This window comes from Mizuhopecten yessoensis, unplaced genomic scaffold (genome assembly GCF_002113885.1).
Source record: "Mizuhopecten yessoensis strain PY_sf001 unplaced genomic scaffold, ASM211388v2 scaffold716101, whole genome shotgun sequence".
Lineage (NCBI taxonomy): Eukaryota > Metazoa > Mollusca > Bivalvia > Pectinida > Pectinidae > Mizuhopecten > Mizuhopecten yessoensis.
The window spans coordinates 52,385-80,265 of record NW_018479948.1 but is presented as its reverse complement, the minus strand read 5'-3'; the positions used below and the strand labels follow the sequence as shown (position 1 = coordinate 80,265).

Below are 27,881 nucleotides of genomic sequence, written 5' to 3'. Positions count from 1 at the left end.
ACACTCCTCTGTTGCTCGATGAAAAGTCATATGGCTGACGGGAAACAATACAACTATAACATTTTCATTTCATAAAAGTATGATTTTAATCGATTTTGGTTTAATAAATCACCAACGAAATGGTTCGCTAAAATGAAAGTCCCTTTAAGTGTGCTTCAGTGATATGCATAGTTATTTGCATATTATTTTCTAATTGCGCTAACGATTGGTAGCGCTTTAACACTCGTGTTACCTCTCATTCGCCAATCAGCATCAAGGGGAAATCACGAGATCTTCCTCGTCTAGCAATAACGCAGTGTTAAGTCTACTTCCGGCCAAAATCCATCAAATGATAATTACGAATCAGCGAACATTATATTAAACAATTGTGATTGCTACAAGGAGCCACAATGGCTGTTATATAATATGTATCATTATAAGCACTCCATAAGACTTCTATATATAAGTGTAATACGTCTTAGGGGTACCTTTGATAAAGTATATATAAACATCACCGTTGTGTGAATGGATGTATTCAGTAACATCACTTTAGAAGCTGCACAGAAGTCCGCACATGCGTACTTGTATGGCATATATTGTATCATGTTAAGGATCCCTGTCCAATTACAATGTGTTTTTCGTGTATACAGTAACCTCCTCTTAATTTGGTTTTGGAAACTGAAGCAAATATTGACCAGGATACGTACGTTGACAAGATCGCTCAATCGGTTAGATCTATAGCATAACAACCTGTAGTTAAGGGTTCGAATCAACATCTAGTCATTATGATTTGTTTTCACTCAAAAACGGTGATGCTGATTATAATTGCTCTATTCCGTCTTTATTTTTTTTCATAAATGTCCGGCAAAGTTTTTTTTTTATTCTTTTCAAAAATGATTAACAAAAGCCAAAGTCATGTCGGAAACGACAGTTTCCAAAACGTAGTGACATTTTTGGCAGTGTTACGGGGATCTTAAATGTATTGTTTTGCATCGTGTTCATAAAATAATCGTCGTACCTTGACGAAATAATCACCTTACCTTGACGAAATAGTCATCGTACCTTAACGAAATAATCATCGTACATTTATGAAATAATTACCTTACCTTGACGAAATAATCATCGTACCTTAACGAAATAATTATCGTACCTTGACGAAATAATCATCGTACCTTGACGAAATTATCATCGTACCTGTTCAGTAATAGTAATTAATGGCCGTACCTGTTAAATAAGACAAAATTAGGCGAGTTGCTTTACATCAGTTTTATGTTAAAGACTAGCTTTACTTTGTCAAACAGTTTGTTCAGTCACCGTTATTCATAAGTCTATTATCAATAACTTTTATACATGAATTGAATGTTTCGCATATTCTTTTAAAGTCTATGCATTTCATAAATGATCTCTATTCTAAAATATTTAATGTTTCTAATAATTGAACACTTGTTTCTTGACAATCGGGATATTTAACTGAGAATAACCGACACATGTATGACACAAAGAAATACCTGTATATTCGTCCGTGTTTAAAGTCGGACAAATTATTTACATTCAGATTTTATTTCGCAAATCATAAAACCTTAAATCTTACTTGAGATAAACGCTTTTGAAAAAAAATATTACCTTTTTTAATAAAATGGTTCGTTAAGTATTTTGATAAAGAAATATCATAATGCCAAAACAGTCTTTCGGTTTTGAAGTAGAGTCAAAATATAATCGTCATATATCGAGTCTCCTGTTTTGAATACAATAACTATTGCCATAGAACAGATGAAGAGTAATGAAACATCGCTGGGACACACATACATTTTACGATACAAAAAAACCGTATTACAAATAAGAAAATAAACCGACTATTTGTTTATGAAGGTTATGCGGAGATGGAAGCAGCTGATTAAATCAACGATCCTCTGCCGCACTGTCTAGCCGTTTGTTTGGTATGTGTTTTACATACCTCTGACCACAGTATCCAGATACCGCTCATTCTTTTCTCCTTCGTTACTTTCCGACATCTTTTCCACGGGGCACGTGTCAGTCATTGGCCGCATTATATATATATAAAAGTAATATTAAAGCATTAAATATAATTGGCGACAGATTTCGTTCAAAATGAACGATAGTGTTCTTGTATTGGTATTTATATGGACCTCCCTCCCATTTCCTATACATTTCATAGACATTGCCAGAACGAGGCTATATTTGATAACCGTAGCTCTAATTAAGAAAACTTCCGACGGTTGACGTATAATAATTCCTTTTGTAAAGGTACCGCGGAACCATCAGGGATGTCGTGTGACAACATCAGTATCCTATAAAGGGCACTTTGGACGTAAAACCTAAGATCAAAGAAACTACACGCTGATTGTACTTCCGGCGCTATTACCGGAAGTGAGGGCCGCTGAGATGAAGCTTCCCTCGAAATATTGAAGCACCGGAATATCAACCCTGATTATGTTTTTATAACTCTAATCAATATTAATCAGCGTTAGATTATGTTTGGTATGCTCGTAGTTGTAAAAAGGTCAGTCTTAAGCTAGATAGCTACAAGTGTATAAAACCATTGAAACTTTGACATTTCTACATGTACTAGGACCTATCACTCCGTTTTACAGAAATCCTTCTTAATGAACTAGTTGCTAGGCTACAGATGGCAATATAACCACAAATGTTACAGTAATGCATACCTATAATATAAGTAGTTAAAATTAATGTTACCGTTATAGTTAAGATCTGATTATCACGAACTCTTCCTTAATGTCTATGACCTTTGACCACTGAACTCTTCCTTCAATTGTCTTTGGTCTCTACTACTGGCGGAACAAACCGCGCAAACTCTGCCAAACACTATTTTGATAGTGAAGGGTGAGACAAAATCGTATCGACACCTCTCAAACAGTTCTACAGTGAAAGATATCATTAATGGATCAATGCGTAACAACCTTTACCTAATACTCTTCTACAATGAAATACATTTTCAGTGGATCAAACTATGGAAGCATCTACCTAACACTCTTCTACAGTGAAAGATATTGTAAGTGGACCAAGGCGCATCAACCTCTATCTAATACTCATCTCCAGTGAAAAATAGAGTTAGTGGATCAAGGCGTATCAACTTTTGCCAAAAACTATCTAGATTGAAGCCACGTCAACTATCCCTTACAGTCTGTCTACAATGAAGGCTTCGCTATTTTTTACTGGATCAAGGCCTAGACAATGTCACTCTTTTCACTCCACAACATTGCATTTTGATTTGTCACACTTTCAGAGCGTGAAATAGAAGTACAGTTTGACTGGTTGATCGGTTCGAGTTTTAGTTCCCTTTCCGGCTATTACCGTACTCGAAACTTTCAACACATGATGCTGTGTTACGATGTTACTCCGTACGCCCTTTCTAAAAGTGAATCCAATAGCATCGTCTTCTACAGAATAAATCAGTATCATGAAATTCATATTCCAAGTAGGATTCTCTCAATAATTTGGACCTGTCATTAAAAAGTCTCACAGTTTTTTTTATTACAGATAATATTCAGATCGCCAATAACTACGTCTCCAGCTTGACCATAGCTTCGAATGACTTTTTGGTGTATAATAATACTGATGTAAACAGTGTCTATCCCATTGATGGCAAATTCGACTTTCATAAATTTCCGAGCTGACCGAAGAGTCGTGACAGACTTATAGAGTCAAATAAGTGTCCCGTCATCAATAACGTTATGGAGTTTCTAAGCTGGTTTCAAATGTCACCAGGAACATTTCAGTGGAATCCTCTGGTAATATGTAATACATAGAGAGAGTCAAAAATTGCAGCATTCAAGCATCTTGTAGATATAAATATAATAATTACATCTACTTAAAACTTGTTATTTATATTTAAAATCTTGATATTTTAATCTAAAATGTTGAAGCTGTGGTGAATATTGTTTCCTCATAATTAATATTTGATTGATTGGGAACTTCTTGATATTTTATCTTTAGTGCCACTACTGGTGATTCCAAAATGGATGCCAAGGCCAATAGGCACAGTAAACATTTACTTTGTTAGGCTTTTTGCATCTACAAACAAATGACATTGGGAGATTTAATCACTCTTGTTAATAATTCTCAAAAAGATTTTGGAGACTTATTGACTCTGCCTCTTAACGTATTAAGCCCCGAATGAGCTAGGGGTGCTATTACCTTTGTCCTTAGCGCCGCTAAGGAGTCCTAAACAGACGAAATGGCCATATGATAAGTAAAATGTCAACTTTGTTTGGCTTTTTGCATCTGCAAACAAGATTCATTTTTCAAACAGGTGCTCCAGATTGTTGTAGCTGTATTGCTAGTGATAATTTGACCCAACAAGGTAGTAAACTGGTGGACAATCTGTTTCTGAGGGTGGCAGTGACCAGGAAACTGGAATCGATTCTGATATGGTTTACGTGAACACTAATTTCAGCATAAATTATCGGTAGTACATGTAGTCAAAAAACATAATTGTTTTGGTTTTTTTTAATTATCTTTTTTATTCAGATTTTTCATCAATGCAATGTACATGTAAAATAAATAGCAAACCTTTATCTGTTATGTCCACATTTGTCAAAGAGTACATACATTCTCAGGATTATATTTATCCACTCTAGCACAAACTGACATACTCATTTCCGTCTATTTTTACATTTCAACATTTTATTACCAACATATATGCATCCATCCATGTGTCTGACATATATTTTGTCTCAACCATTCATTGCTATGTCTTGTGTATATCCACCTTCATAACAAATGGTTATATCTTTATGTTGGAAAAAATATCTGCACTAAATTATATATAACCCCACATACTGTATAACTCATGTCCGTGTCAAAAACACCCATGTCCATGTATAAACATAATTAATCTGATTTCACCATACTCACATGCGTTGTACGCACACATACCCATATACATTATATTAGACATTTTCAGACATTCCTGTATCTACTGATTATTGTATATAAATGCAAAGAGAAGAAATATCAGTCCCACACAAAAAGCTAAATGAGAAATTTGCACAGACTGTCTACTGAGTACATTGCCTTGTCTTTATAAGAAAGAGGAATTGAGATAGAGATTGAGAAAATAAAAAGAAAGGGAGAACAGAGAATATAACGAAAAGGAAAAGAAGAGTAGGATAAGTTGGGTCGAGATGGTGGAACAAGAGGTGGATATTCACTCCTATATGTAAAAAACCTGTTAATAGTTTAAGACGCACTTTTCCCTTTTCGCTGTATAATTCTTCGTAAAATCACATCACATTTCCGGTTATTTAGGCTGACTGAGCTACACGACCTAAATCCATTGATATTGAAAATAAAAATGGCCGTTTTGCTCTGTCGAATCTGTGCTGGAAATGTGATGAAGCGACACTAAAATTTGAATTTACAGTGTGGATAACACACATACTAATAATATTTCAAGTAAAACAAATAAAGTTGTCACAAGCTAAATAAATATAATAAAAAAAATCGAATTATATTTTATAAACACCTCAACCGTATTCCGTCTTTGCGTATTGCAGAGTTATCTGCTCTTGTGAGCAGGTATTGATTGTTACGTCATTTGTTTGTGAGAGTAACGTCATCAAATTTTGAGAAAACGACGTAATTTTCTCGCACAAACCAATGACGTAACAATCAATCCCTGCTCTCAAGAGAAGATAACTCTGCAATACGCAAAGACGGAATACAATAATCATCCCTCTTTTCCAATTCCCCCACTTAAAACACTGCTCGGCTTTATTTCTATTCAAATTCCACCACTAAAAACACTGCTCGGCTTTATTCCTATTCAAATTCCCCCACTAAAAACACTACTCGGCTTTATTTCTATTCAAATTCTCCCACTAAAAATACTACTCGGCTTTATTTCTATTCAAATTCTCCCACTAAAAACACTAATCGGCTTTATTTCTATTCAAATTCCCCCACTATAAAAACTACTCGGCTTTATTTCTATTCAAATTCTCCCACTAAAAACACTACTCGACTTTATTTCTATTCAAATTCTCTCACTAAAAATACTACTCGGCTTTATTTCTATTCAAATTCTCCCACTAAAAATACTACTCGGCTTTATTTCTATTCAAATTCCTTCACTAAAAACACTACTCGGCTTTATTTCTATTCAAGTTACCCCACTAAAAACACTACTCGGCTTTATTTCTATTCATTTTTTCCCAGTTCATTGAGAGAATTATATTTTTTTATTAGCCCATTACCGGCACAACCAATAACGCTTGAGCAAAGGATCAACGCTTGAGCAAAGGATCAACGCTTGAGCATGTGTTTTCCGGAAGGGCAAGCGTCGTCTGTTTCATCGACAAAACCGCCATGTAAATCTCTGTCGAGTTCAAGTAATGTCACGTCATCACATCGAGAAATCGGGTAGTGATAACAAAACCAAAAAGAAATATCATATCTCAATACGAAATCATTATGGCGATCATTAAACTTCTCCATATTGTTCATCAACCTGCATCTTTGGAAACCCTGTGTTGTAAGTTTCACCGTCAGCAGTCGACATCTATCACGGAAGTCATGCTATTCGGAGCAAGCTGTTAAATATCAAATCATCTGCGACGTGTTAAAACCGTAGGTGCATGTAGGAGCAGCTGGGATGTTACTATCAAGAAAGGGATAATTCACGATCTAAAAGTCGAAATCGTCCCGCTTATCGTACAGCTTAATCCTTGTTGGTCATATTGTTAGTAAAGATCGAAGGAAAACAGCTGAAGAAGTAGAATATTGAGGGTATATTCAGGAAGGTGTGTACGTTCAATATGGTTGATACATTTCTTGTTATTTAAAGACAAAACATTGTCGAAACATCTGAAGGTTAACTCGAAGGACTTGGCTAGGTTTTATCTTCAAGTCCTGATAAGCTCAGCAATAGTTTCAGCCTATTATGAAAATAAAAACAAATCGGCCAGAAGAGGGACACAGTTTGATCCCATAGGAATACCTATATAGTCTGTCGGAAATTTTGGAGGAGATTTTACATCATCCTATTCTTTTAGGGAAACCACGCCCTTTTCGTATTTGGCATTCTAAAAACTATCTTCTTAGATTATTTTTTATTTGTCAGCAAGGTCACTTTTAGGATTAAACTTCGGTGAATTATTATTAACAAGATTACAGAATAACACAGAGTGGACAGGTAAGGAGTACAAGAAGAATTCTGTTATGGTGTTGGGGACATCGGTGAGTAATCTTGTATGAGCACGGGTTCTGGAGGAGGGAGAAGCATACAAACTGGACTGGGAGATACATACGCATTCTTAGCGACAATGTCTTACTTTAGGCTAACAGGTTCGACCATCCATGTGTCGGGAGGTAAATTTCCATTATTTGGTTTCAAGGAATATACATGGACAGAGGTAGGGGTTATAGAAGGGACTTTCTTCACTACACATGTAGATCTGGATATTTTTTATAGCTTTATTTCGTCCAGCCATTCACTTACACTATTTGCAGGAAATGACTGTTAGGTACCAAGGCCATACTAGGTCACTCATACCCATACTAACGAGGTTATAACCCAGTGGCATAGCAATACATCTGTAAGCTTCTCTTCAGCCATTCTACATGCAAGTGTACGCTTATATGACCCCATGAAGAGGATGATTCCATAATCATGTCCTGTTGTCTCTCTCCCTAGCACCACCAAGACAGTACTACAACCTGTAGTAATAAAAATCTCGTAATTGTTGTAAAATAAATAAGGTTTATGTAACCTGTACTTGACGTAGTTGTAACTTTGTACGCCCTAATACATAAGAAAGGTGTGCATCCACGTCGCTGTAGAAAGGGTTAACACCATTAAGGTGGGCATATATCTCTTTTAATGAAATATATTCCTTCATGAAAAGTTTATTCCGTGTGCATGTTGACGACCGAGAGGACATATATAATTCAGATATTTGGGATATTTAATCAATTAAGTGGTTATAAAAAAATTGACATGGACATTTTTAAGGACAATGACAATTACTGTAATTCTTTAAATATTATGATTCATTCATGTGTGAAGCATCCATTTTGATTTCTTCACTTGTTGGACAAATGTTTAATAAGTAAAGTAAACCAAATACATGGCTATCCGTGACACATTTCAAACTGAGATAAATGGGCCAGATATTTCTTATAAGAATTCATTCCTTCCAAAAAAAAAAATATCTTAAAAAGACATCTCGATGACACATCAATAGTTTGTGTCGATTTTCCAGGCAGTGAAATCATACATCATGATCGAGTCTCATAAAGTTTGATTGAACTGTTTCAAGCTGGATTATTTGCATATTATACTAACTATACGCACGGTAATGAGGTTTAAACCGATGTGTCCGGACCATGACGTCACATGAGGGCAGATATACATTCATACAAGGTTATCATGTTGTAGTTAAATTATTTAAAGTGCTTTTTGAATCGAAGCAAACACTTTGTTATAACACAAATATAACTCCAAGACGGAATTTGGATTAAGAAGGTGATTAAGTAATCTAAGCCGGTGTATTACGTTAAATAATTATCTTCTTCCGTATTATGTTTGTTCGTGTAGTTCGTGATCTCGAAGAATGAAATTCGGACTGGGCTTATCCAATACATCAAATGAGTGCACAGGCACGTGACATATCTGGACATAGCTACCATAATACATTGATAAAACAGACCAGATAAGATCAAGGAGAGCCCTATTGAATGTTTTAATACGCTATGAAAATTCATTCCAATAATTCGTAATGTTAACGTAGGACATTAGATGGTATCTACCAGAGGGTGCATACCGCGTATTACATCACAATGCATGCAGCACTACTCAAAAAATGATTTTGTGATATTAGAATTTCTGCAGAGCATCTGATAAGGGAGGGGAATTAGGCTGCGATAGTGTGATAGAGTCAGGCTACATTTCAACGTCAGGGAATTAGTCAATTAGAAAAATTAGCTTTTAATTCGAAATTCCATTTGATACAGTGTAACAGCGGATAAAACACGCCTCTACTTGACAGGTTAACAAGTCGGTCGTTAAGGTTGGACACTTCAATTATAACGCCGTGAATGCCAGCCCGATTATATTTCAAAGTCGTTCAATGTGTTCGCCACAAATACTTGTGCAACTTGTAATGTGATCCTAACAAAATTCGTGTATAAACTGATAGTTGTGATTCAAACATTGGCTTGCATTGCTCATTTTAAAGTTTGGCAAGGTCAACTTTATTTTGACAAACTCGATAACAAGAGAGCCAACACTAAATGCATCTTATTCATGTGGTATTCAATATTGGTGAAGGTCAAAAATGTCAAAACATAAGTCAGTTCCCGTTATCCCAGAAAACATCAGGCCAAATATCACTACACTAGATCGTTTTAAGGACCTTTACAAGAATTAGTTTCAAATTTTCCCACATTTGACCCTTGGTGAGAGAAAAAAAATGGTCAATGAAATTTAATTGAACAAACTTGCTAGCCATGAAGTCCCGCTTGCTATAGGATAACTGCCATTATTTTGGACCGAAAGGATGTTTAGGACAATTCTTTGCGGGTATTGATATCTAATCTATGAACCTGACGTCAAATTCAACAAACTGTCCGCTAGTTCGTTTCGTTGTGTAATGATGTGTTCTTCTGTAACCCCATAACGATCACACGTGTACTGTAAACATCCTTACGTAGTTCTAAAATAAAACAAAATGGGCTACATAAATGCTTTACATTGTTATCACCAGTGAGCCAGAGCTATGTTTGTAGACTTGATAGTCTTTAATCCCAGCAAGGTACAAGTCAAGTAGCAGTACTCTTAGAACTAATGGATCTTTAAAAGACGTCATTTGAAGTTTTTCAACATGTTTCAGCCCTGTCACTTTCAAAGTGAATAAAGTTGATATATCTCAAGGCTACTTATTCAGGTAGGAATTTTAAGTTTTGACACAATTGACCTTGAAAGTATGTCAAGGTTATTTATTTGAACAAATGTTATAGCCATGCATCCCATCGTACTACAGATGAATTATTATTAATCCAAACATGTTGCTTACAAAGAAGCCATTTAAAGAATTTAAATCGTATACACCTGTGATCTTGAAAATGGGCCAAAGTACTCTTTCGAGCAATGATGATGATGCAGTATCATGACCCTATGCCTCTTAAAATTCAAGTGCAATATATCCGATTTACATATATCAATGATTTTGTTTAATTGGAGTATTAAAATATGACTTATCATGTGATTGGAATTTATGGTGCAATATATCATCATTTCAGAGATTTGTTGACCATTCACACGTGTTGATGCTCTCAGCATAGCGACATGTTATTCATCACTTCCGTGTTACTCAGTCCTTACTTCCGTTTGCTGTTGCAGCAGTAACACCTTAGAGCCTTGACACAGCCAAGCTGCTTCCTGGTACATAACACAATAATCGGCCTGAAGAAGGACACAATGTGTCCCATAGGAATGCCTAGTCTGCTGGAATATCTTGCCAACGAACTTAATGGTGTTGTCGACCAGAAACTCCAGCATTATCATTTTTTCATCCTCAGTATTTTCATAAAATATGCTCCAAAATGATTTACAGCCATGTCTTTATACCGCAATTACCATTTCTCGGAAAAGAAATTTCTCATAATAAAGTTGGGAATGTGGCATGACAGTTTAAAGGGTCGAAAAGTCAAAAGTTTTGATAGAAGACACATTTTTGAGTAGAGGTTCAAGATAGGTCAAAAGATCTTTTTTCAAGTCCTTATATAGGATCACAGTGGGACTTAAACCCTGATGGAATGGTATTAAGAATGGTACAAAGAAGTTTGGATAATAGTACGGTTTAGCAACTTGATGAGCAACCGATGAAACGTAATTTATCCAATAAAAATGCGGCAACTTTTAGTTGGAATTTTGAACAATTGCAACACAGAAGCGTGATACGCTAGTATTTTGGCTTTTAAAAAAAATGGAAATGTTTAAGTAGGACTTCCTGTTATGACTAAGGTAGTGATTAAGACAAAGGTTAAGTTATTAGATGTTTGGTGTGCTGCAGACACAACTACAAACCTACCATGTAGATCGTGAAGCTCATACACTAAACCATATACTACAGAAAAAAAATCAACCTGTGAAAAGTTTAAGCTCTTAGTTTTAAGTCGGTCGTTTATCTTATCTTTTTTTCTTAAACCGTTTAGTATATTACTAGTCATATTATTTGCCAGAAATGGATATATTAAAATCCCCCAAACCAAGTGGGGGACTAATTGGTTTTATTCCGTCTCTCATCATTATTAATATCATTATTTTTCCGCCACGTTTCTCAAAAATTATAGGACCAAAATTAATGAAACTTTAAACAAGTGTTCATCATGGTAAGGGGATGTGCAAATGACCTTTCATTTTCCAATCGGTCGAAATTAAATATTGGTTGATTTTGCTCACATTCGTCATATAGGTGTATTTTTGCATCTTTAAGACAATGGGGGCAGTTTGGGGAACTTCTGTAATGGTCCTCATTACAATTAGTACTTGTTAATATTGCATTCGTAAAAGATTTCAGCCAGGGCAATCATTAGAGATATAAAAGTTCGAGGTTACTGGGTAAGTTATGTATAGGCCAAATGAAAGCATGTATGTTTCTACCCCCGACCCTAAGTTTTATCTCTCTCGAACGCACTCCGTCCACTGTTGGGATAACGTATTAACAGGATGCAAACAAATTGGTGGACAAACAAACAAGGCAACTAAAGATATACCCTCTCTACTTTATAGGCAGGTATTCCGTCTTTGCGTATTGCAGAGTTATCTTCTCTTGGGAGCAGGTATTGATTGTTACGTCATTGGTTTGTGCGGGGAAATTACGTCGTTTTCTCAAAAATTGATGACGTTACTCTCACAAACAAGTGACGCAACAATCAATACCTGCTCCAAAGAGAAGATAACTCTGCAATACGCAAAGACGGAATAAAAACAAACATGAATTGTTACAACTATTGTTATTTAAAAGACCTTAAAAATATATTCGTTGATTTTTGTAATTTTTTAAGTTAGCCCCCCTCCCCACTCCTAAAAACAACAAGAGGTCCATTGGACCTGTATCGCTCACCTAGTTTTATATGTCATTACAACTGAATGCATTAGTACATCTGTATATGAAATTTCCTCAAAACCAGACAAGATCTATGTTCTAACCCAACTGGGACCACAATATCTGACTTTCAACTAATCAGGGGCCTCCATTGAGTTGCCATGTTAACAGATTTTGAAATAAGTAATATTTTATATTACAGGGTGTAATTAGACAGTACTTTAATTTTCATTCAACTATAAGCTTTTATAAACCTAGAAACCAATTTTTAACAATTTATGAAAACTACTCCATAGAATATGATAATTTGTTTGTTTGTTTGATTTTGTTTAACGTCCTATTAACAGCTAAGGTCATTTAAGGAAGGCCTCCCCTGTGTGCAAGATGCATGCGTGTAATGTATGTGTGTGTATTTGGGGAGGCTGCGATATGTTGGTGTTTGTCTCCTTGTGATAGCGCGATCTAGCTGTACCATTTCTTAGGATTGCAGGGGTCAAATCAACCTCATTCAATTAATAAATATGCTTGTTCTTCTTCAATTATGTTTTGACCAAATTTTGTACAATCCACTCAGGCAATTCGGGGGTATTAGCGTCTTAAAGCAAAATATTAGATAATTTTCCTCTTTGCGGCCCGACCTCAGGGGTCGAACTAACCTCATTTATTTAAGAAATGATTGCCCTCCCCTACTGATGCTTCAGACTTAATTTTCCCCTTTGGGGCCCGGCCTTCCTAGCCCCAGGGGTCGAACCAGCCTCATTTATTTAGGAAATGATTGCCCTCCCCCAATGAAGTTTCTGAGCAAATTTGGTTAAAATCGTCTGTCGTTTAGGAGTAGTGTTTTAAACTAATGTGATGCTTCAAACTAAATTTGGTTGAAATCCACTCTGGAGCTACGAAGGAGATGCGTTTAAAAGCAAATTTAGCTAAGTTCCTCTTCAGGGTCTCGCCCCCCTGGCCTCAGGGATTGAACCAACCTCATTTATGTAGGAAATGATTGCCCTCCCCTAGTGATGCTTCAGACTTAATTTGGTTGAAATCCTCTGTGGTGTTACGAAGGAGATGTGTTTCAAAGCAAATTTAGCTAAGTTCCCCTTCAGGGTCCCGCCCCCCTAGCCTCAGTGTTCGAACCAACCTCATTTATTCAAGAAATAATTGCACGTCCCTACTGATGCTTCAGTCCATATTTGGTTGAAATCCTCTTTTGCGTTTAGGAGGAGATAGGTTTTAAAGAAAAAGTTGACGACGGTGGCTGTGCCACTGCATAAGCTCACTATACAATGTAGCTATGGTCCTACGAACCAGGTGAGCTAAAAAAAGAAATTAAATAAATTCTGACCGACCTACTCTATTTTTTTCAGTCATGTTATCTGAAACATTCCTATTTTGTATTGCCTTATATCTATGAATGTGAGTACTCTTCTATTGCCAGTTGTTGTATGATGCCATGGATTTAATCTCCTTTGTTAATGGTTGTTAAATGAAACATATAAAAACTTGTAATAATGAAAACGTTTTATTCCCAACTTATCAAAATGAATGCCAAATCGCAATTTACACAACCAACATGGATCAAGTTATTTTCAGGATCATGTGATTTATTTTCAAATAGTTATTTTAAAATTTCTACATTGTACTTCACACATCACTCACAGGGCAGTAGTGTTGATAACAATGCAATGTGTATCGTGACACATATCATATCATAAGCATCCTACTGTGAGGAATGTCGTACCGTGAAGTATGCTTGTCATTGCAGCCCTAGTGTCTATAACGGGTAAACCTCTGTTTGGTCTATAAATGATTAACTCCTGTGGTGACTCTAACTAGCTAAATTGTATAGGGTTTACAACTAGTTAACTCCAGAGACTTCTAGTGTTAACTCCTGTGGCAGCCATAACTAACTAGTTAACTTGAGTGACGTTTTCGGTAAACTCATGCGGTGATTCTAACTAGTTAACCTCTGTAGATTCTGTAACTGGTTAGCTCCATTGATATCTAGTGTTAACTCCTGTGGCATAAATAGCTAGTTAACTTGAGTGATAATTAGTTAACCTCTGTGGGGTCTATAACTAGTTAGCTCCACTGATATCTAGTGTTAACTCCTGTGGTGACTTTAACTAGTTAACTTGAGTGATAATTAGTTAACCTCTGTTGGGGCCTATAACTGGTTAGCTCCAATGATATCTAGTGTTAACTCCTGTGGCGTCCATAACTAGTTAACTTGAGTGACGTTTTCGGTAAACTCATGCGGTGATTCTAACTAGTTAACCTCTGGTGGGGTTTATAATTGGTTAGCTCCAGTGATATCTAGTGTTAACTCCTGTGGTGACTTTAATTAGTTAACCTCTGCTGGGGTCTATAACTGGTTAGCTCCAGTGATATCTAGCGTTAACTCCTGTGGTGACTTTAATTAGTTAACCTCTGTTGGGGTCTATAACTGGTTAGCTCCAGTGATATCTAGTGTTAACTCCTGTGGTGACTTTATCTAGTTAACCTCTGTTGGGGTCTATAACTGGTTTGCTCTAGTATTATCTAGTGTTAACTCCTGTGGCGTCCATAGCTAATTATCTCCTGTCGTATTCACTGCTGATCTTGCCTTTTCCTTAGCTATCTGTCTGGCCAGATATCGTGCTTTAGCATCATTGAGGGTTTTGTCTGTAGTATGTCTGGTATACTTTGATTTATTTTCTGAATCCTTTGTAGACTTTTCTGATTTTCCCGATTGTTCTTCAGTGTTTTTCTCCGGAAGTAAAACTACTTTTTCTTCCTGCTGTTTTGAAGATCCTTCATTTGAACCTGATAATTTGTCTTTAGATTTAGATTTTCTATCCCTAGACCTTGACCGTTTCAATGATTTACTTATTCTATCCCTGGATGATGAACGATGTTTCTTGTCCTTATGTGAATGTCGGTCATTTGACCTTGACCTTCGTGAGTGTCTGTGCTTACTGTCACTACTTCGATTCATATCTTTTTCTCTGTGTGATCTATTTGGTGACCTTGAACTTCTTCTTTCTCTAGACCTTGATCTTTTTCTTTTCTCTGATGACCTCTTCATCCTGTCTGGTGACCTTGAACTTTGGTTCCTGCCCTTTTCATACCTTTTTTCTGCTTGTTCTGGATCAGAGGAGTCATCAGAAGAATCGTTTGAGGAATTGCGTTTGGCTCTGTTTGTAGTTGCACTGAAAAAAAAATCAGATTTATGATGAATAATTGCAACCAAAACAAGGAGCCCAAGAGACATATATTGCTTACTTGGGTATGCAAGCAATAATTGTTAAAATTCTCATTAAATGTAATATTGTGAATATTTCTTCATTCTGGGCTCCATCTGTCTTGTCTAAAGATGTCACAGCAAAGTTTGTTGAGATTAATATACTGTGAAACCCCTAATTTTTGTGGGGTTTTAATTTTGTTGATTTTGTGGGTAATCGTTATCCACATGAATTCATAGGTCCGCGAAGTTATTACAAGTTTGATATAAAGCCATTTTCAGTTTGAGTGGGTACTTGTAAACCATGAATTCATGTTCTCACAAAATGTTTTTATTTTTATTTTGGAGGAGGTGGGGGTTTGGGGGGCCACAAAAATTTGGGACCCAAGAACATATCTGATTTCACAGTAGTTTAATTTTATGCTCATGTCTTCTTTCTTTTCTGCATGCCTAGATCAAGAATGCCTACATGATTACAGGGTAGAGATCTCAACAATGAAATATTTCTAAGTTATGACCCAAGGATGAAATCATCAAGGGCAAGCAGGGCCCAAGAAGATCATGTATAGTATGTCATGCCCAGCAACTGTAAATGCTGTAATAGGATCAGGATTGTGACCATTTCCATGTTATGATTCAGGGACTGAGTTTCTAAGGGTGGGTCCAGACTCCAAAGCCTATCCTGATAGTAGGATTGTTTACATCTCTTCATGTCCAACAAATGTATTTCTACCACAATACGCTGTGTTATTCCACTCTCAGATCATTGTATAAACATGCTGACTGTTAGATAAATATGAGTTATATACCACAGGTGGTATATGACCTACACAAGTTTTGATTGGTCGAAAAGATGAACTTTGACCGGGGCGACTTTTTCCAAGCGCTTTTTGCCACAATCTGTTTTGTTTACGTCGTCTGCTGTCAACATTCGACAAATGTTGGTGACTTTGTGAGGTTATGCAGAAAAGGGTTTATTAAGGCAATATTAAAAGAAGATGATACTTAAAGATTTGATCGCTAGTTTCAGGCAAAACAGCTGCAGACGCTCAATATCGTTTCGACGTCACACCGTCGCGTGTCCAGGTCGTGAAACCAAAACAAGATCTGTCACAGTGTCGGAAAATATTTCGTTCTCCCAATGTCCCGTTATCGCTATTTGGACGGTCTGACTATGGCTGAACTGTCACTATAAACGTCAACCATAGCACCGTCACGAAGAAACGTAGGCCTATGGTTTTGGACATTAACAGCGACAAGTTCGTCTTCGTCACTTGGCGGGAGGCAGACTTCGTACGATATGCTTACGCGCAAATAGTCTGTGGTTAATTTATATAAATTAATGCAATACTGCTATTACCAATATTTAAAGTCGTTCATCTATTATATTTTTTCATGAAGTCGTTGCCGAAGCATTAATTTTGACAATTATTAGATTTGTAAAAACAAAAAGACATTTTTGAATATTAATGAGTGACTTTTTACATATGGGTCATATCACTACGCCAGCCTTGTCAACAAACACATGTGCGTATGTTATTTCCGACTGATCATGAGATTATGGTAGAAACAGATCACACGACTCGTGGTTGTGGAGTATGGTATTTATTTCAATCTCGTTAGTTAATTTTCAAAAGTTACAGAAAGATACTCGCTAAAGCTGGTGTTTTTTGTAACTTTTGAAAATTAACTAACTCGAGTGAAATAAATACCATATTCAACAACCACTCGTTGTGTAACCTCTATATATCTTTATGGAGTAAGGATCTTGACAGTTTCCATTATATGATTTGGGGAATAAGTCCCAAAATGTGGGGCCAGAACCTGGAACTAATCCAAATATTAGTGGTTTATTTGTCTCAAAATGTAGGGGAGATAACTGTTACTCTGTGACGTCATACAACATACATTACTACCACTGTTGGTAAGAATGTAAGGGAGAGCACTCTTACTCTGCTATGTCATGTTACAAATCTACATGAAGTTCAATAAGGGGAGACCACTCAAGCCCCCTACTTGAATCACTTTGAGTCAAAACTTGGAGGCTTTTTTTTTTTTTTACTGGTTTACAAAATAGTAGTTCACAGTCAGGGTACAGTGTCTAGGTCATTACAGTAATAACACAATTATCAAACACTATACAGCATTACCTTTTTTCAGGTGATTCCGGTTCTGTTTTCACGCGACTAGTGTCTACTTCAGTTTCAGGTTCTGTTTTCACACTGAAAAGATCATAACAGTAACATTATGGAATAAATAAATATATATAATTACAAATAATACAGTGGTTATTCATATGCCAGGTAACTAATTTAAATGATCTAGTATTTGTTTATAATTCACAATTATCACACCCTACACAGCATGACATTTTTTGAGATCTATTGAAATTTCTAATGGTAAAGTTTTGAGATCTATTGCACTTCATAGATCTATACTTTCAATTGGCACAGTAATCATTTAACAAGAGGCCCAGGGGCCTTAATAGCTCACCTAGTATTTTATTTTTCAATTTAAAACCTGCTGAGTACCATTCAGGTTTATCAAAGGAGTACAAGTAACAAAGTTGCATCTTCCATTTATAAATATTCAATTCCCTTTGCCCAAAGATTCTCTAAAACAAGTTTGGTTAGGTTAAAATCCCTTCAACGGTACAGAAGGAGAAGGATCTTTAATGTTTTCCTCTATTTCCCCTAATGGGCCCCACTAATCTGCCCCAAAGAAGGGGAATCCACACACCTCAGTTTAAACAAAATTGATTCTTTTCTCCCTAAGCATGCTTCAGACTGCATTTGGTTTAAATCCCTTCACTTGTATAGTAGGAGAAAAAAAATCCTCTATTTCCCCTATTGGGCCCCGCTCCTATGCCGCCAGAAGGCCCACACCCTCCGTTTATACAAACTTGAGTCTCCTTTGTCCAAAGATGCTCTAGGACAAATTTGGTCAAAATCCTTCAATTGGTTGAGGAGAAGATTTTTAAAGATTTACCTATTTTCCCCTATTTGGCCCCGTCCCTCTGCCCCCAGGGGGACCATACCCTCCGTTCATACAAAACTGAGAACCCTTTGGCCAATGATGCTCCAGACCAAATTTGGTCAAAATCCCTTCATCGGTACAAAAGGAGAAGGATATTTGATGTTTTCCTCTATTTCCCCTAATGGGCCCCACCCATCTGCCCTTAGAAGGAGGCCCACACACCTCAGTTTATACAAAATTGATTCTTTTGTCCCTAATCATGCTTCAGACTGCATTTGGTTAAAATCCCTTCACTTGTATAGCAGGAGAAAAAAAATCCTCTATTTCCCCTATTGGGCCCCGCCCCTCCGCCCCCAGAGGGGCCACACCCTCCGTTTATACAAACTTGAGTCTCCTTTGTCCAAAGATGCTCTAGGACAAATTTGGTCAAAATCCTTCTATTGGTTGAGAAGAAGAAGATTTTTAAAGATTTACCTATTTTCCCCCTATTTGGCCCCGCCCCTCTGCCCCCAGGGGGGTTATACCCTCCGTTTATACAAAACTGAGAACCCTTTGGCCAATGATGCTCCTGACCAAATTTGGTCAAAATCCTCTGAGCCATTCAGGACAAGTAGCATTTTAATGGAAAAAGTTGACGGACGCCGGACGCTGCACCATGGGATAAGCTCACCTGGCCCGAAGGGGCCAGGTGAGCTAAAAATGATTTGTGATTTAAAGATATTTATAATTGTGAACTATAACTTAACTTCTTCCTGACAACTATAATGACAATAGCAGAAGCCGATTAGTTAATTGCTCCACAATTGCACTACCGTCATCAGTCAACTTTAGTGTACGTACTCTGTCCCATTGTGGATGCTTTCTCCTGTTTTCTCATTCAGTAAATAACGGTAAAACCCGCTCATATCCTTCTGTTTCTTCACATCCAGCAGTTCTGTGGGAGGATAAAAACTGGTTAATGTAGAGCTCTTTAACATCGCAGTGAAAAACTTCAGCAATGTTGAACGTAGATCAAACACAAGGTGCAGTGAGGTAGTTTTTACTTATCTTGGGCTACATCACTTAATTCTCTTGATTTTATTATTGTGTTCATACTGGCAAAACACTTGCAGGAGTTTACAATTAATGTTTAAAATCATAGTGAAAACAAACCCCCCAAAAATATAGCTGTTACACAGTGACAGTTAGGACGGCGTTAAAATTACTTTGCAATGAGTTAGGACGGCGTTAAAATTACTTTGCAATGAGTTACTTCCCTTTAAAAGAAAACAATTCATTTACATTGCTACATGTTGTATGATTATTGCATGAAAACTGACATTTTTGTATTTGTAAAATGTAATGTTAAATATTTTAAGAATGAGACTGTACAACATAGATTTAGATTTTGAAATTATAATTGTACATGCATGTTTATTGTTAAGGGAAGGGCAACTTTTGAATCTAATACTTATTAAGTTTTTTCCTAGGATATAATTGATATACTTAACTTTTCTAATATCAGTTGCTAACAGACTAATTCTTTAACTCAATGACAACTTAAAGAAGATTTGCCCAGGGAGTCTTAATAGTAAAAGTAAAACACTCTATCCTCTCAAACCAGCTGTCATAGCCCCACCAAACTTGGAGATGATGATGCTACTGCTAAGTTTGAGTATATGTCATGCCTGTACATTATACTAACCTTCCATGGCCGCTTCTCTCCTTTCCCTTTCTGCTTCTTTCTCCATTTCTTGCAGCTTCTCTTTGTACTTGCCCGTGACAAATACTTCCTTGTCGTCAAACTCCCCTCCTTCTGTCTCTCTCTCCTTCTGTATCTTTTTCTCCTGAACCTTTTCCTGCTCAAGCTTGCGTTTCTCTGCAGCCTTCATTAAGTTAGTGATATACTTCGGCTAAAATGATTTTTAAAACAAATTTACAAATACATGCATTTAACAATGTGAAATGTATACAAGATCATAAAACCTGCTAATATATACACCGACATATTATGCACACTTTATTGATTTAAATATGAAACTGACAAATATTTCACAATATAAGTATTTCAATAATTTCAAATAACATTTGAATATCAAATAAAGAAAACACACCGATCATCATCAGATTTGTGTCATTTTAAAGGAAATATGTATAGTAATAAGTAATTTATATACTTCAGCAATACATGTGTAGACTACAGTATTAAACTTCATATTTCTGTGTTATGAAAGTGTATAGTGAAAACATTCACTGATCACAATGTCAATAGACTATAATACTGTCATATTTAACATTGCTCTGTTTACCACCTAGGACCAACAGAGGGTAATATGAAGAGACCCTAAATATATATTCTGTTCTCTGGTTGACCCCTGACCTTGTTATCCTTTTTGGCCTTGGCAGCCTCTTCAGTTGCTGCTTTTGTGTTCTGCATGGAATCATAGATCTTGTCGTACTCGTAGACGTTAGGGTCTTGCTCCATAGCCTGATCTATGGCTAACTGGGTCTGGAAATATCATTTAATAACATTATATGTTTATTGTGTCCTATCAAAATGTAATGGTATACAATTATGGACTTCAGGTGAGGTCTATCCCTGATTTACCACCTGGTCTGAACAATATTCACAGAGGCCGAAGGCCGAGGTGAATATTGTTCAGACCAGGTCCGTAAATCAGGGATAGACCGAAACTGAAGTCCACAATTGTTTTATTATATGACATTTTACGATAAGATTAATAATTGTTCATGGCATAAGTACATGGATGGCATGGACCATTTTGGAATCACAGAGTATAGGACTTCAAATACAAAATAACATACACAAAAACTGAATTTCAGATTCAATGCATGTGATATTTAATTTCAAGTAAATATTATTTGAACAATTGACATCATCAATATTAACAGTTCAGAAGTTGATGAGATAATGCATTTGTATTTGAATTCAGTATTGTGAATGGTAACAGATTTACAGACTGGCTGGGAAATTACCTCGGCCTATTTTTAGCAGCAGTCTGTAACACTTTTCTATTTCTAGGTCCAGGTCTGTAACACTTTTCTATTTATAGAACGAGGTATGTAACATATTTACAGACTCGTCATGTGACGTCACTCCTCCAATCAGGGCTGGGAATTAGCACCAGTCATATAATAATTGATGTTATTGACCAATGCTTTACATGTATATAATACCATGTCTAGTCAGCTTCTGCTGAGTATATGTATATCTTTTATTAAAAAATATAACAATATAGAAAAATGATTGAACTCTGAAGTGACATTGTCATCACAATTCAAATCGCCTTCACCAACACAGCTGGATCATTTGATAGAATGTGTACAACAATTATACAACTATGATATCTAATGCTTAATATAACTGCACTCTGAACCATTTTAATGAGATTTTTAGGCTAATTACTTATCCAAGCGCATCCTGCTAACTTAATAAAGGATAATAATATGTATACACTGATATCTTAATTAAAATTCCAATTCTCACTGATGAAATGTCTGAAGCACGATACAGTAACATTTTTTGCAAAATATACGTGATTTACACAATTCTTAAGTAAAATGGAATTGAATATGTGTTTAACTGTTTATCATACCTGTCTCTTAACCTTTGACTTCTGTGCCTCTTTGTTGATTGTGGCATTGACCCTAGCCATACCTGGCAAGTCCTGAAATAAAGTCACCAGTCAGTATAAACACAGATATGTAACTCGTGTAAGTGGAAAATGAACGTCATAAAAAATATCTGTATGAACATGATGCATGTTAAAGGAGAATTCAGATATTGAAAGTAAGACAGGTATTATATAATACATTGGATATTAAATGTTAAACATATTCCCATATATATCAGGAAGATGGCGTCTATATATGGTGCAGCTATAACATTGCTTGTTTTGTAAACCAAGAAACAAGCTGGCTTGGTTTATCATGATCAAAATGGGCAATAACTGACTGGTACGATCTCAACCCTATTACACTTGGTATTAAACAAAGCTCACATCATCACTGTCATCATCAAAAACGTTTGTAGTCTTCACAGCTGATTTCTTGTTCTTCGGGAGGAACAAACCATACCTGAAATGAATAAAAACCTTTGAAATCAAAGGATTCAGTAACATCTGATCTTTCTGTAACAGCTGTACATGTATAACCTGATAATACTAAACAAAAATATAAACACTATCATCAATTTGTATGAGACGAAGCAATCATGTACAGTTCTTCAAATGTTAAACCTGAGTACAATGTGTCTTAGATGCAGTGGTGTAGGCAGAGGAGACACCAGTAAATTACAGTGCAGTTCAACAACAAGCCACGCAACACCCGACACCAAAACGAACAGCGGACGAAATCAAGAAAATACTATGTGGATCAGTGTGATTTAGAACCCAACAATATGATGATCATTGTATTTTTCCATAAAGAAATAAACAAAACATTGTAAACTTTCGGATAAATATACTCCTGTGACAAAGAACACCATAAACTGTACCACAACAAATATGGTATAATACAGGTGCTTACTTTTTGTTTGTGTCCGCCATGTTTCAGATTTGCAGAAAATATCAATCTGAAATCTGATTGGTTGATATTAAATTTGGAAAGGTGGGCGTGGCGGTACGAATCTGAATGTGAAATCGGGATCACATGGAATGGAACTTGGGGATCCTTATGCCGTTCTGAAGAATCAGAAAATTGGTAAAGTTACAAATGTTCCTGACGTGTTTACTATTAACGTTAACAGTGTCGTTTACATATTTTTGAACTGCCATACGATAGTATATCTATCAAAGCCCGTACGCACGTACGTAGTACAATAATAGTTTCATATCTAACTACAATATTGCCCTGTTAGTTTGACTGCAGTATGTGGTGTGGTAATATTTTTGTTACACTGCTACGATATAAAAAAAAATCACATATATTTGGCTATCAAACTAGCTAGCCAGTTATAATGAATGCTAAATATTTGGCAAAGTTTTGAGTGTAATAAATATATATCATGTTGCACCGCAGTCAATGCAGTGAAAACTGTCAACTTTCAGTATGACACGAAAGCACTTTTGCTCAAAAGCATTAGTTGAAGAAATTGTATTGGCTTTAATTAAAATTGTTGAGTTTTAAAAGAGAAGTTTTTATTACCCTCAATAGCTAATTTGTTTGTGTTTAATTCATTGAAACACAATTGTATAGTAAGTGCATATGAGTAGTGAAATTACAAAAATGACAAATACGTTGTTTTCATAGTAGGCCAGCAGGTCTGATTTGAAGCTATTTCAAGAGAGAGAAAAAGAACAATATTACTATTTCTCACATTTAAAATAATCTAAACGAAACTTAAAAGCTGATAGCATTCCCTTTTGTGTGGTTGAGCACCACAAACTAACAATGCCACTTTGGTTATGATATGTATTGAAAACTGTCAAAAATTAGTACTGCTGATGAAAACCTCTACTCAAGTCATTACTGACCGAAAAATGTCAGTCCACGATTTTGACCAAAAAAGTTATTATTTGTATGAGTTTTAACCAAGTATTTTCAAAATGTCTAAAATGTGCATAACTTAGTCGAGGTATTAATTAAGTTAATATAAGCTCTGATATAAAATCTAAAATGGCTGTCACCACCGGACTGAAATGTAATTTTGGCTTAACAAGCTTGGTAGAAACATACATGAAATGTGATTTGATCCTCATATCATATATTGCAAAATAGTAACAAATTAATATGTAATTTTGGCTTAACAAGCTTGGTAGAAACATATATGAAATGTGCTTTGAATCTCAAAACATATATTGCAAAAAAATAGTAACAAAGTATCAAAATAAATACTTTATAGTATATCTGCGGTCATATCTTGTGTACTCAGTAAGGATTTATTGGAATACTGGCTGTATTGTTATTATTTATATTTAGGAACCGCTGTCCAGTGCTTTTATTTGATTAAATACATCTTTTTTCTCAGACAGGGTTCATATACTGAATAAGATATACTTTATTTATTTTACAACAATTATATAAAAAAAAACATTTTCCAACTTATATTAGTCACTTTTGTTGGCCCGTAAGTTAGCGCGCAGGGGTCTAAATGTGGGAAGAAACCGGAGTACCCGGAGTTAACCCCCGTAGTCGGACAGGTAACCTCCGATTGGGGAATCGAACACCAGCCGACTTGGTAAAAGGCGAGTGCGCTATCCACTGCGCCACCTGACCACGTACCAAGGGTCTACCTCCACTTTTGTGTGAATATGGGCTGGAGCTCGAGGCTGCATGTGTTCTGATGGTCATTGGCCCTAACAGCTGCGATATGTGACCAGGAAATCACGTGTTCATTAAATTGTTAGGGATATGGAGGAGTGCCTAACACTGCTGTATAGCTAGATCAGAAATGGACGATAATGCCCGAAAATGTCTGAAATACAAGATGGCTGCCACCACCATCGGGTTGATATGTATATGTATTTTTGAATATCCTTTTAACAAAACAAGGTAGAAAATTGAATAAAGTGGGCTTTTGTAGGGTTTCATGTATGAGGAATATAAATGCAAGACCACACACTTGTGTTTTTCTAACGAATCAGAAAGCACTCATTTATTGCGCGGACGAATAAATGAGTGCTTTCTGATTCGTTAGAAAAACACACAAGTGCGTGGTCTTGGATTTATATTCCTCATACATGAGGTAGAGATCGATACAAAGATTTCATAAACTTTGATATTTTTTTTGCAAATACCGGGAACTTCTCAGTTCACCATGACAAGGGGATTCTCATAAAAGTTCCGGCTAGTAGGTAAATACAACATTCCGTATTGCACATGTGCAATACAGAACGCTGTATGTCATGGTCTGAAAATTGCTTGTATTACTATAACAAGATTCTTCAGTTTTGAAATAATAGTTGATGAGTTTACTTCAGACTTATATATATATATATGTGTTGCAAAAGTTGTTGTGTATTTAGATACATTTTAACTAACCGATTTGCATTCAAATCGCATATTCAGTCCTTCTTCGTTGTGAAAAGGTAGACTAGATTTGCATACATTGGCATAAGTAAAGTCAACAGCAGAGTTCCGGCAGTTGTTGGTATGATTCCTGCAGGTACATGACTCTACTGGTGCAGTGTTGGTTAAGGTACCCTATCGTATATCCATATGATATCCTCGTAAGTTACCGATATAGATGACAAAATAAAAGTATCCGTGACACTTAGTGAACATGGATCTATATCCCATTTCGGTCACTGGAGGAAGATCAGGATGTGGTAAGTGTGCGTGGTTTCTTACCATTACTTGAAAGTATATGGACGCATGATTTATACACTTTGCTACATCTGAAATCGGTGACAAAGTCTATTTTCTATTGTAAAATATACACTGTTTGTATCATATTTCAGTATGCCATACCTCTAACAGGTGTGTTTCTCTGTCGATATATAGAGAAGCCATTGACATGTCAATGAAGATCAGTGTTATGTTGACAAACACCTGTCAAGCTGTTTTATCACTTTGGTCACTGAACTGAGACGCGCTATTGCAGCCAGTGACGGTAAGAAAGGAAAGTATTGTTAATTCTATGTACTTGGAAGTTCTTTTGAGTCCTCGACGTCCAAGCATTTGTGAAGAGATGGGTTCATGCCATTTTGTGCCAAATAATGCGAAGTAGAAGACTCATGTCCGTATTACACAGCGGCACGACACAACTCTTGTTTCCATATAAGCGTCGATGCAGTGCAAAATTTCCAAATGCATGAAATTTGCTTTATCAAGTAAACGTCACTGGCTGCAATAGTGCGTCACAGTTCAGCAATCAAACAAATAAAACAACCTAGCAGTGGCGCTCAAGCAACAATACACTTTCCTTATTGGCATCGGCAAGGGTCCTCTCACTGGAGCGAAAAATAAGAGAAACATATCTGGCAGATGCATGTGTCAATGAAGGTGCCAAGGTTTCCTGTAGGGTGTTAATGTGTTGCACAAAGAACGTTTCTACCAGCATCAAACGCAGTACAATTCAAATAAGTCGTTAAAACTATCAAAGTTAGTGTCCGAAACTAAACGCAATTTCTATGTACTATATCCTGATTTTGTTCCATTGACCGGAAGAGGATGGATACAATTGGTTGTTAAGTTGGTGCCGCGGTCACTCTCTTTGTTACCGAAAGCTTCTCGTGAGATCAACTCATAGTTGTACGAAGGGTTACCCAACCAACCCTGCAGTTACAGGAAAGTAAGTATGAAGTGCATTAAGGCGAGATGACTTGAATATAATTCATATGTGCACTCTGTCCTTATGACGATTGACTGTAGATAACGATATCAAAGATTTTCGACATCTTTTATTTCCAAACTTCAGTTAGCATTGGGTTTCCCACACATATACAAATGTACAAAAACATGCAAATACACAATACAATCTAACTTTACCTTTTTAAGTCAAAATATATATGCAAGCATACATAAGTTCGGTTGTTGCGGCCATTTTTATTGCTCGATTTTCAGGCATTTTAGTCATATTTAAGCTAGAAATACAGTAGATTTGAGTTTTGTGCCCCTTCGTACCATTCAAAGCATTGCATGCTAATCATTAACACGATTTATGGTGTACACATATGAGTCGTATAGAGTTGTTGGTAGAGCATCAATCTGTTAACCACGAGGTGCTAGGTTCGAATTCCGCAGACCACGGGATGTGGTTTTGTCAATGAACACGACATCTAACCTTGTTGCTCACTCCACTTGCTATAGTGGTGTTGCTCACTCCACTTGCTATAGTGGTGTACTAATGTCACACATGTAATAGTCATGCTTGGGTATTACAGACGTGTGATAGTATTTATAGTATTCAGAGTCAACGAGCCGTTTGAATTATGGACCAATAACTTAACACATACAAAACCTCCAGCGTACGCTTACACATTGCAATTTTCTGTGGAGGTAGGGCAAATATCTGACGTCCAAATACAAGTACCGTTTAAAGACTCTTGGACGTCCCACCTAAGAATGAAAGGAAGGTTTGGCGTATGTAACCTATATTAACACAAGACAGTGGATCTAATATATATTGAAGACTGCTACAGCCAGTAGATCTCTGAATAGTGTCCAAACCATGTACATTAAATACAGAAAGGACTGTATATAACGTTATAGTGGCATTATATATGTTCAGACAAAACTAAAGTCGAAAACGTCAATTCCATGTTTTATATTTTTTAGGGGTTTTTCACCTTTTTATTTCAAAACATAATATGACAGTGGATTGTTCATTTATTCATTGAACTAAATATGTATCTAACTATTTATTTATGTATACTCTTTGTATTGATTTACACTCCGCGACATTGTCGCAGAAAACCAACCTATATGCTTCTTATTTAACATGCGCTGTGCTCTATCCTGCAGGCCTGACTGTTGGCGTGTCGCTCTGTCTGTTTGTGCTATACGTCGTGGTCGCTGTTGCTGTCTACAAGCCTGTCAGAGAGAGGCAGCCACGCCCATATGACGCCAATGATGTTGCCATGTGACATCAAGGAAGCACACACCTGACTGGCCATTATAAAAACTGCAATCCTTCTTAATGGCGAGGTTATTACATTACAATCTCAGTGTCGACTTGC

At 36.4% G+C, this 27,881-nt stretch overlaps 1 protein-coding gene across 1 annotated transcript; it reads right to left on the bottom strand.

The window, feature by feature from the left end:
- Positions 1-14,334: 14,334 nt before the first annotated feature.
- Positions 14,335-22,831, bottom strand: LOC110441705 (nuclear speckle splicing regulatory protein 1-like). The gene is made up of 8 exons (XM_021484924.1): positions 22,789-22,831; positions 22,263-22,338; positions 21,858-21,929; positions 20,621-20,749; positions 19,946-20,153; positions 19,102-19,195; positions 17,436-17,507; positions 14,335-15,253 (listed from the first exon to the last, which is right to left on the bottom strand). Exons 1-8 carry the CDS (start codon positions 22,806-22,808, stop codon positions 14,632-14,634), a joined length of 1,293 nt encoding a protein of 430 aa, XP_021340599.1. The 5' UTR covers positions 22,809-22,831; the 3' UTR covers positions 14,335-14,631.
- Between the last annotated feature and the right edge of the window lie 5,050 nt (positions 22,832-27,881).

Coding starts and splice junctions, on each gene's coding strand:
- LOC110441705 (XM_021484924.1), bottom strand. CDS start 22,808: ATGGCGGACACAAACAAAAA. Junction 19,196..19,945: donor GAGAGAAGCGGCCATGGAAG/GTTAGTATAATG, acceptor ATCCTCCCACAG/AACTGCTGGATGTGAAGAAA. Junction 17,508..19,101: donor AGCATCCACAATGGGACAGA/GTACGTACACTA, acceptor TGATCTTTTCAG/TGTGAAAACAGAACCTGAAA.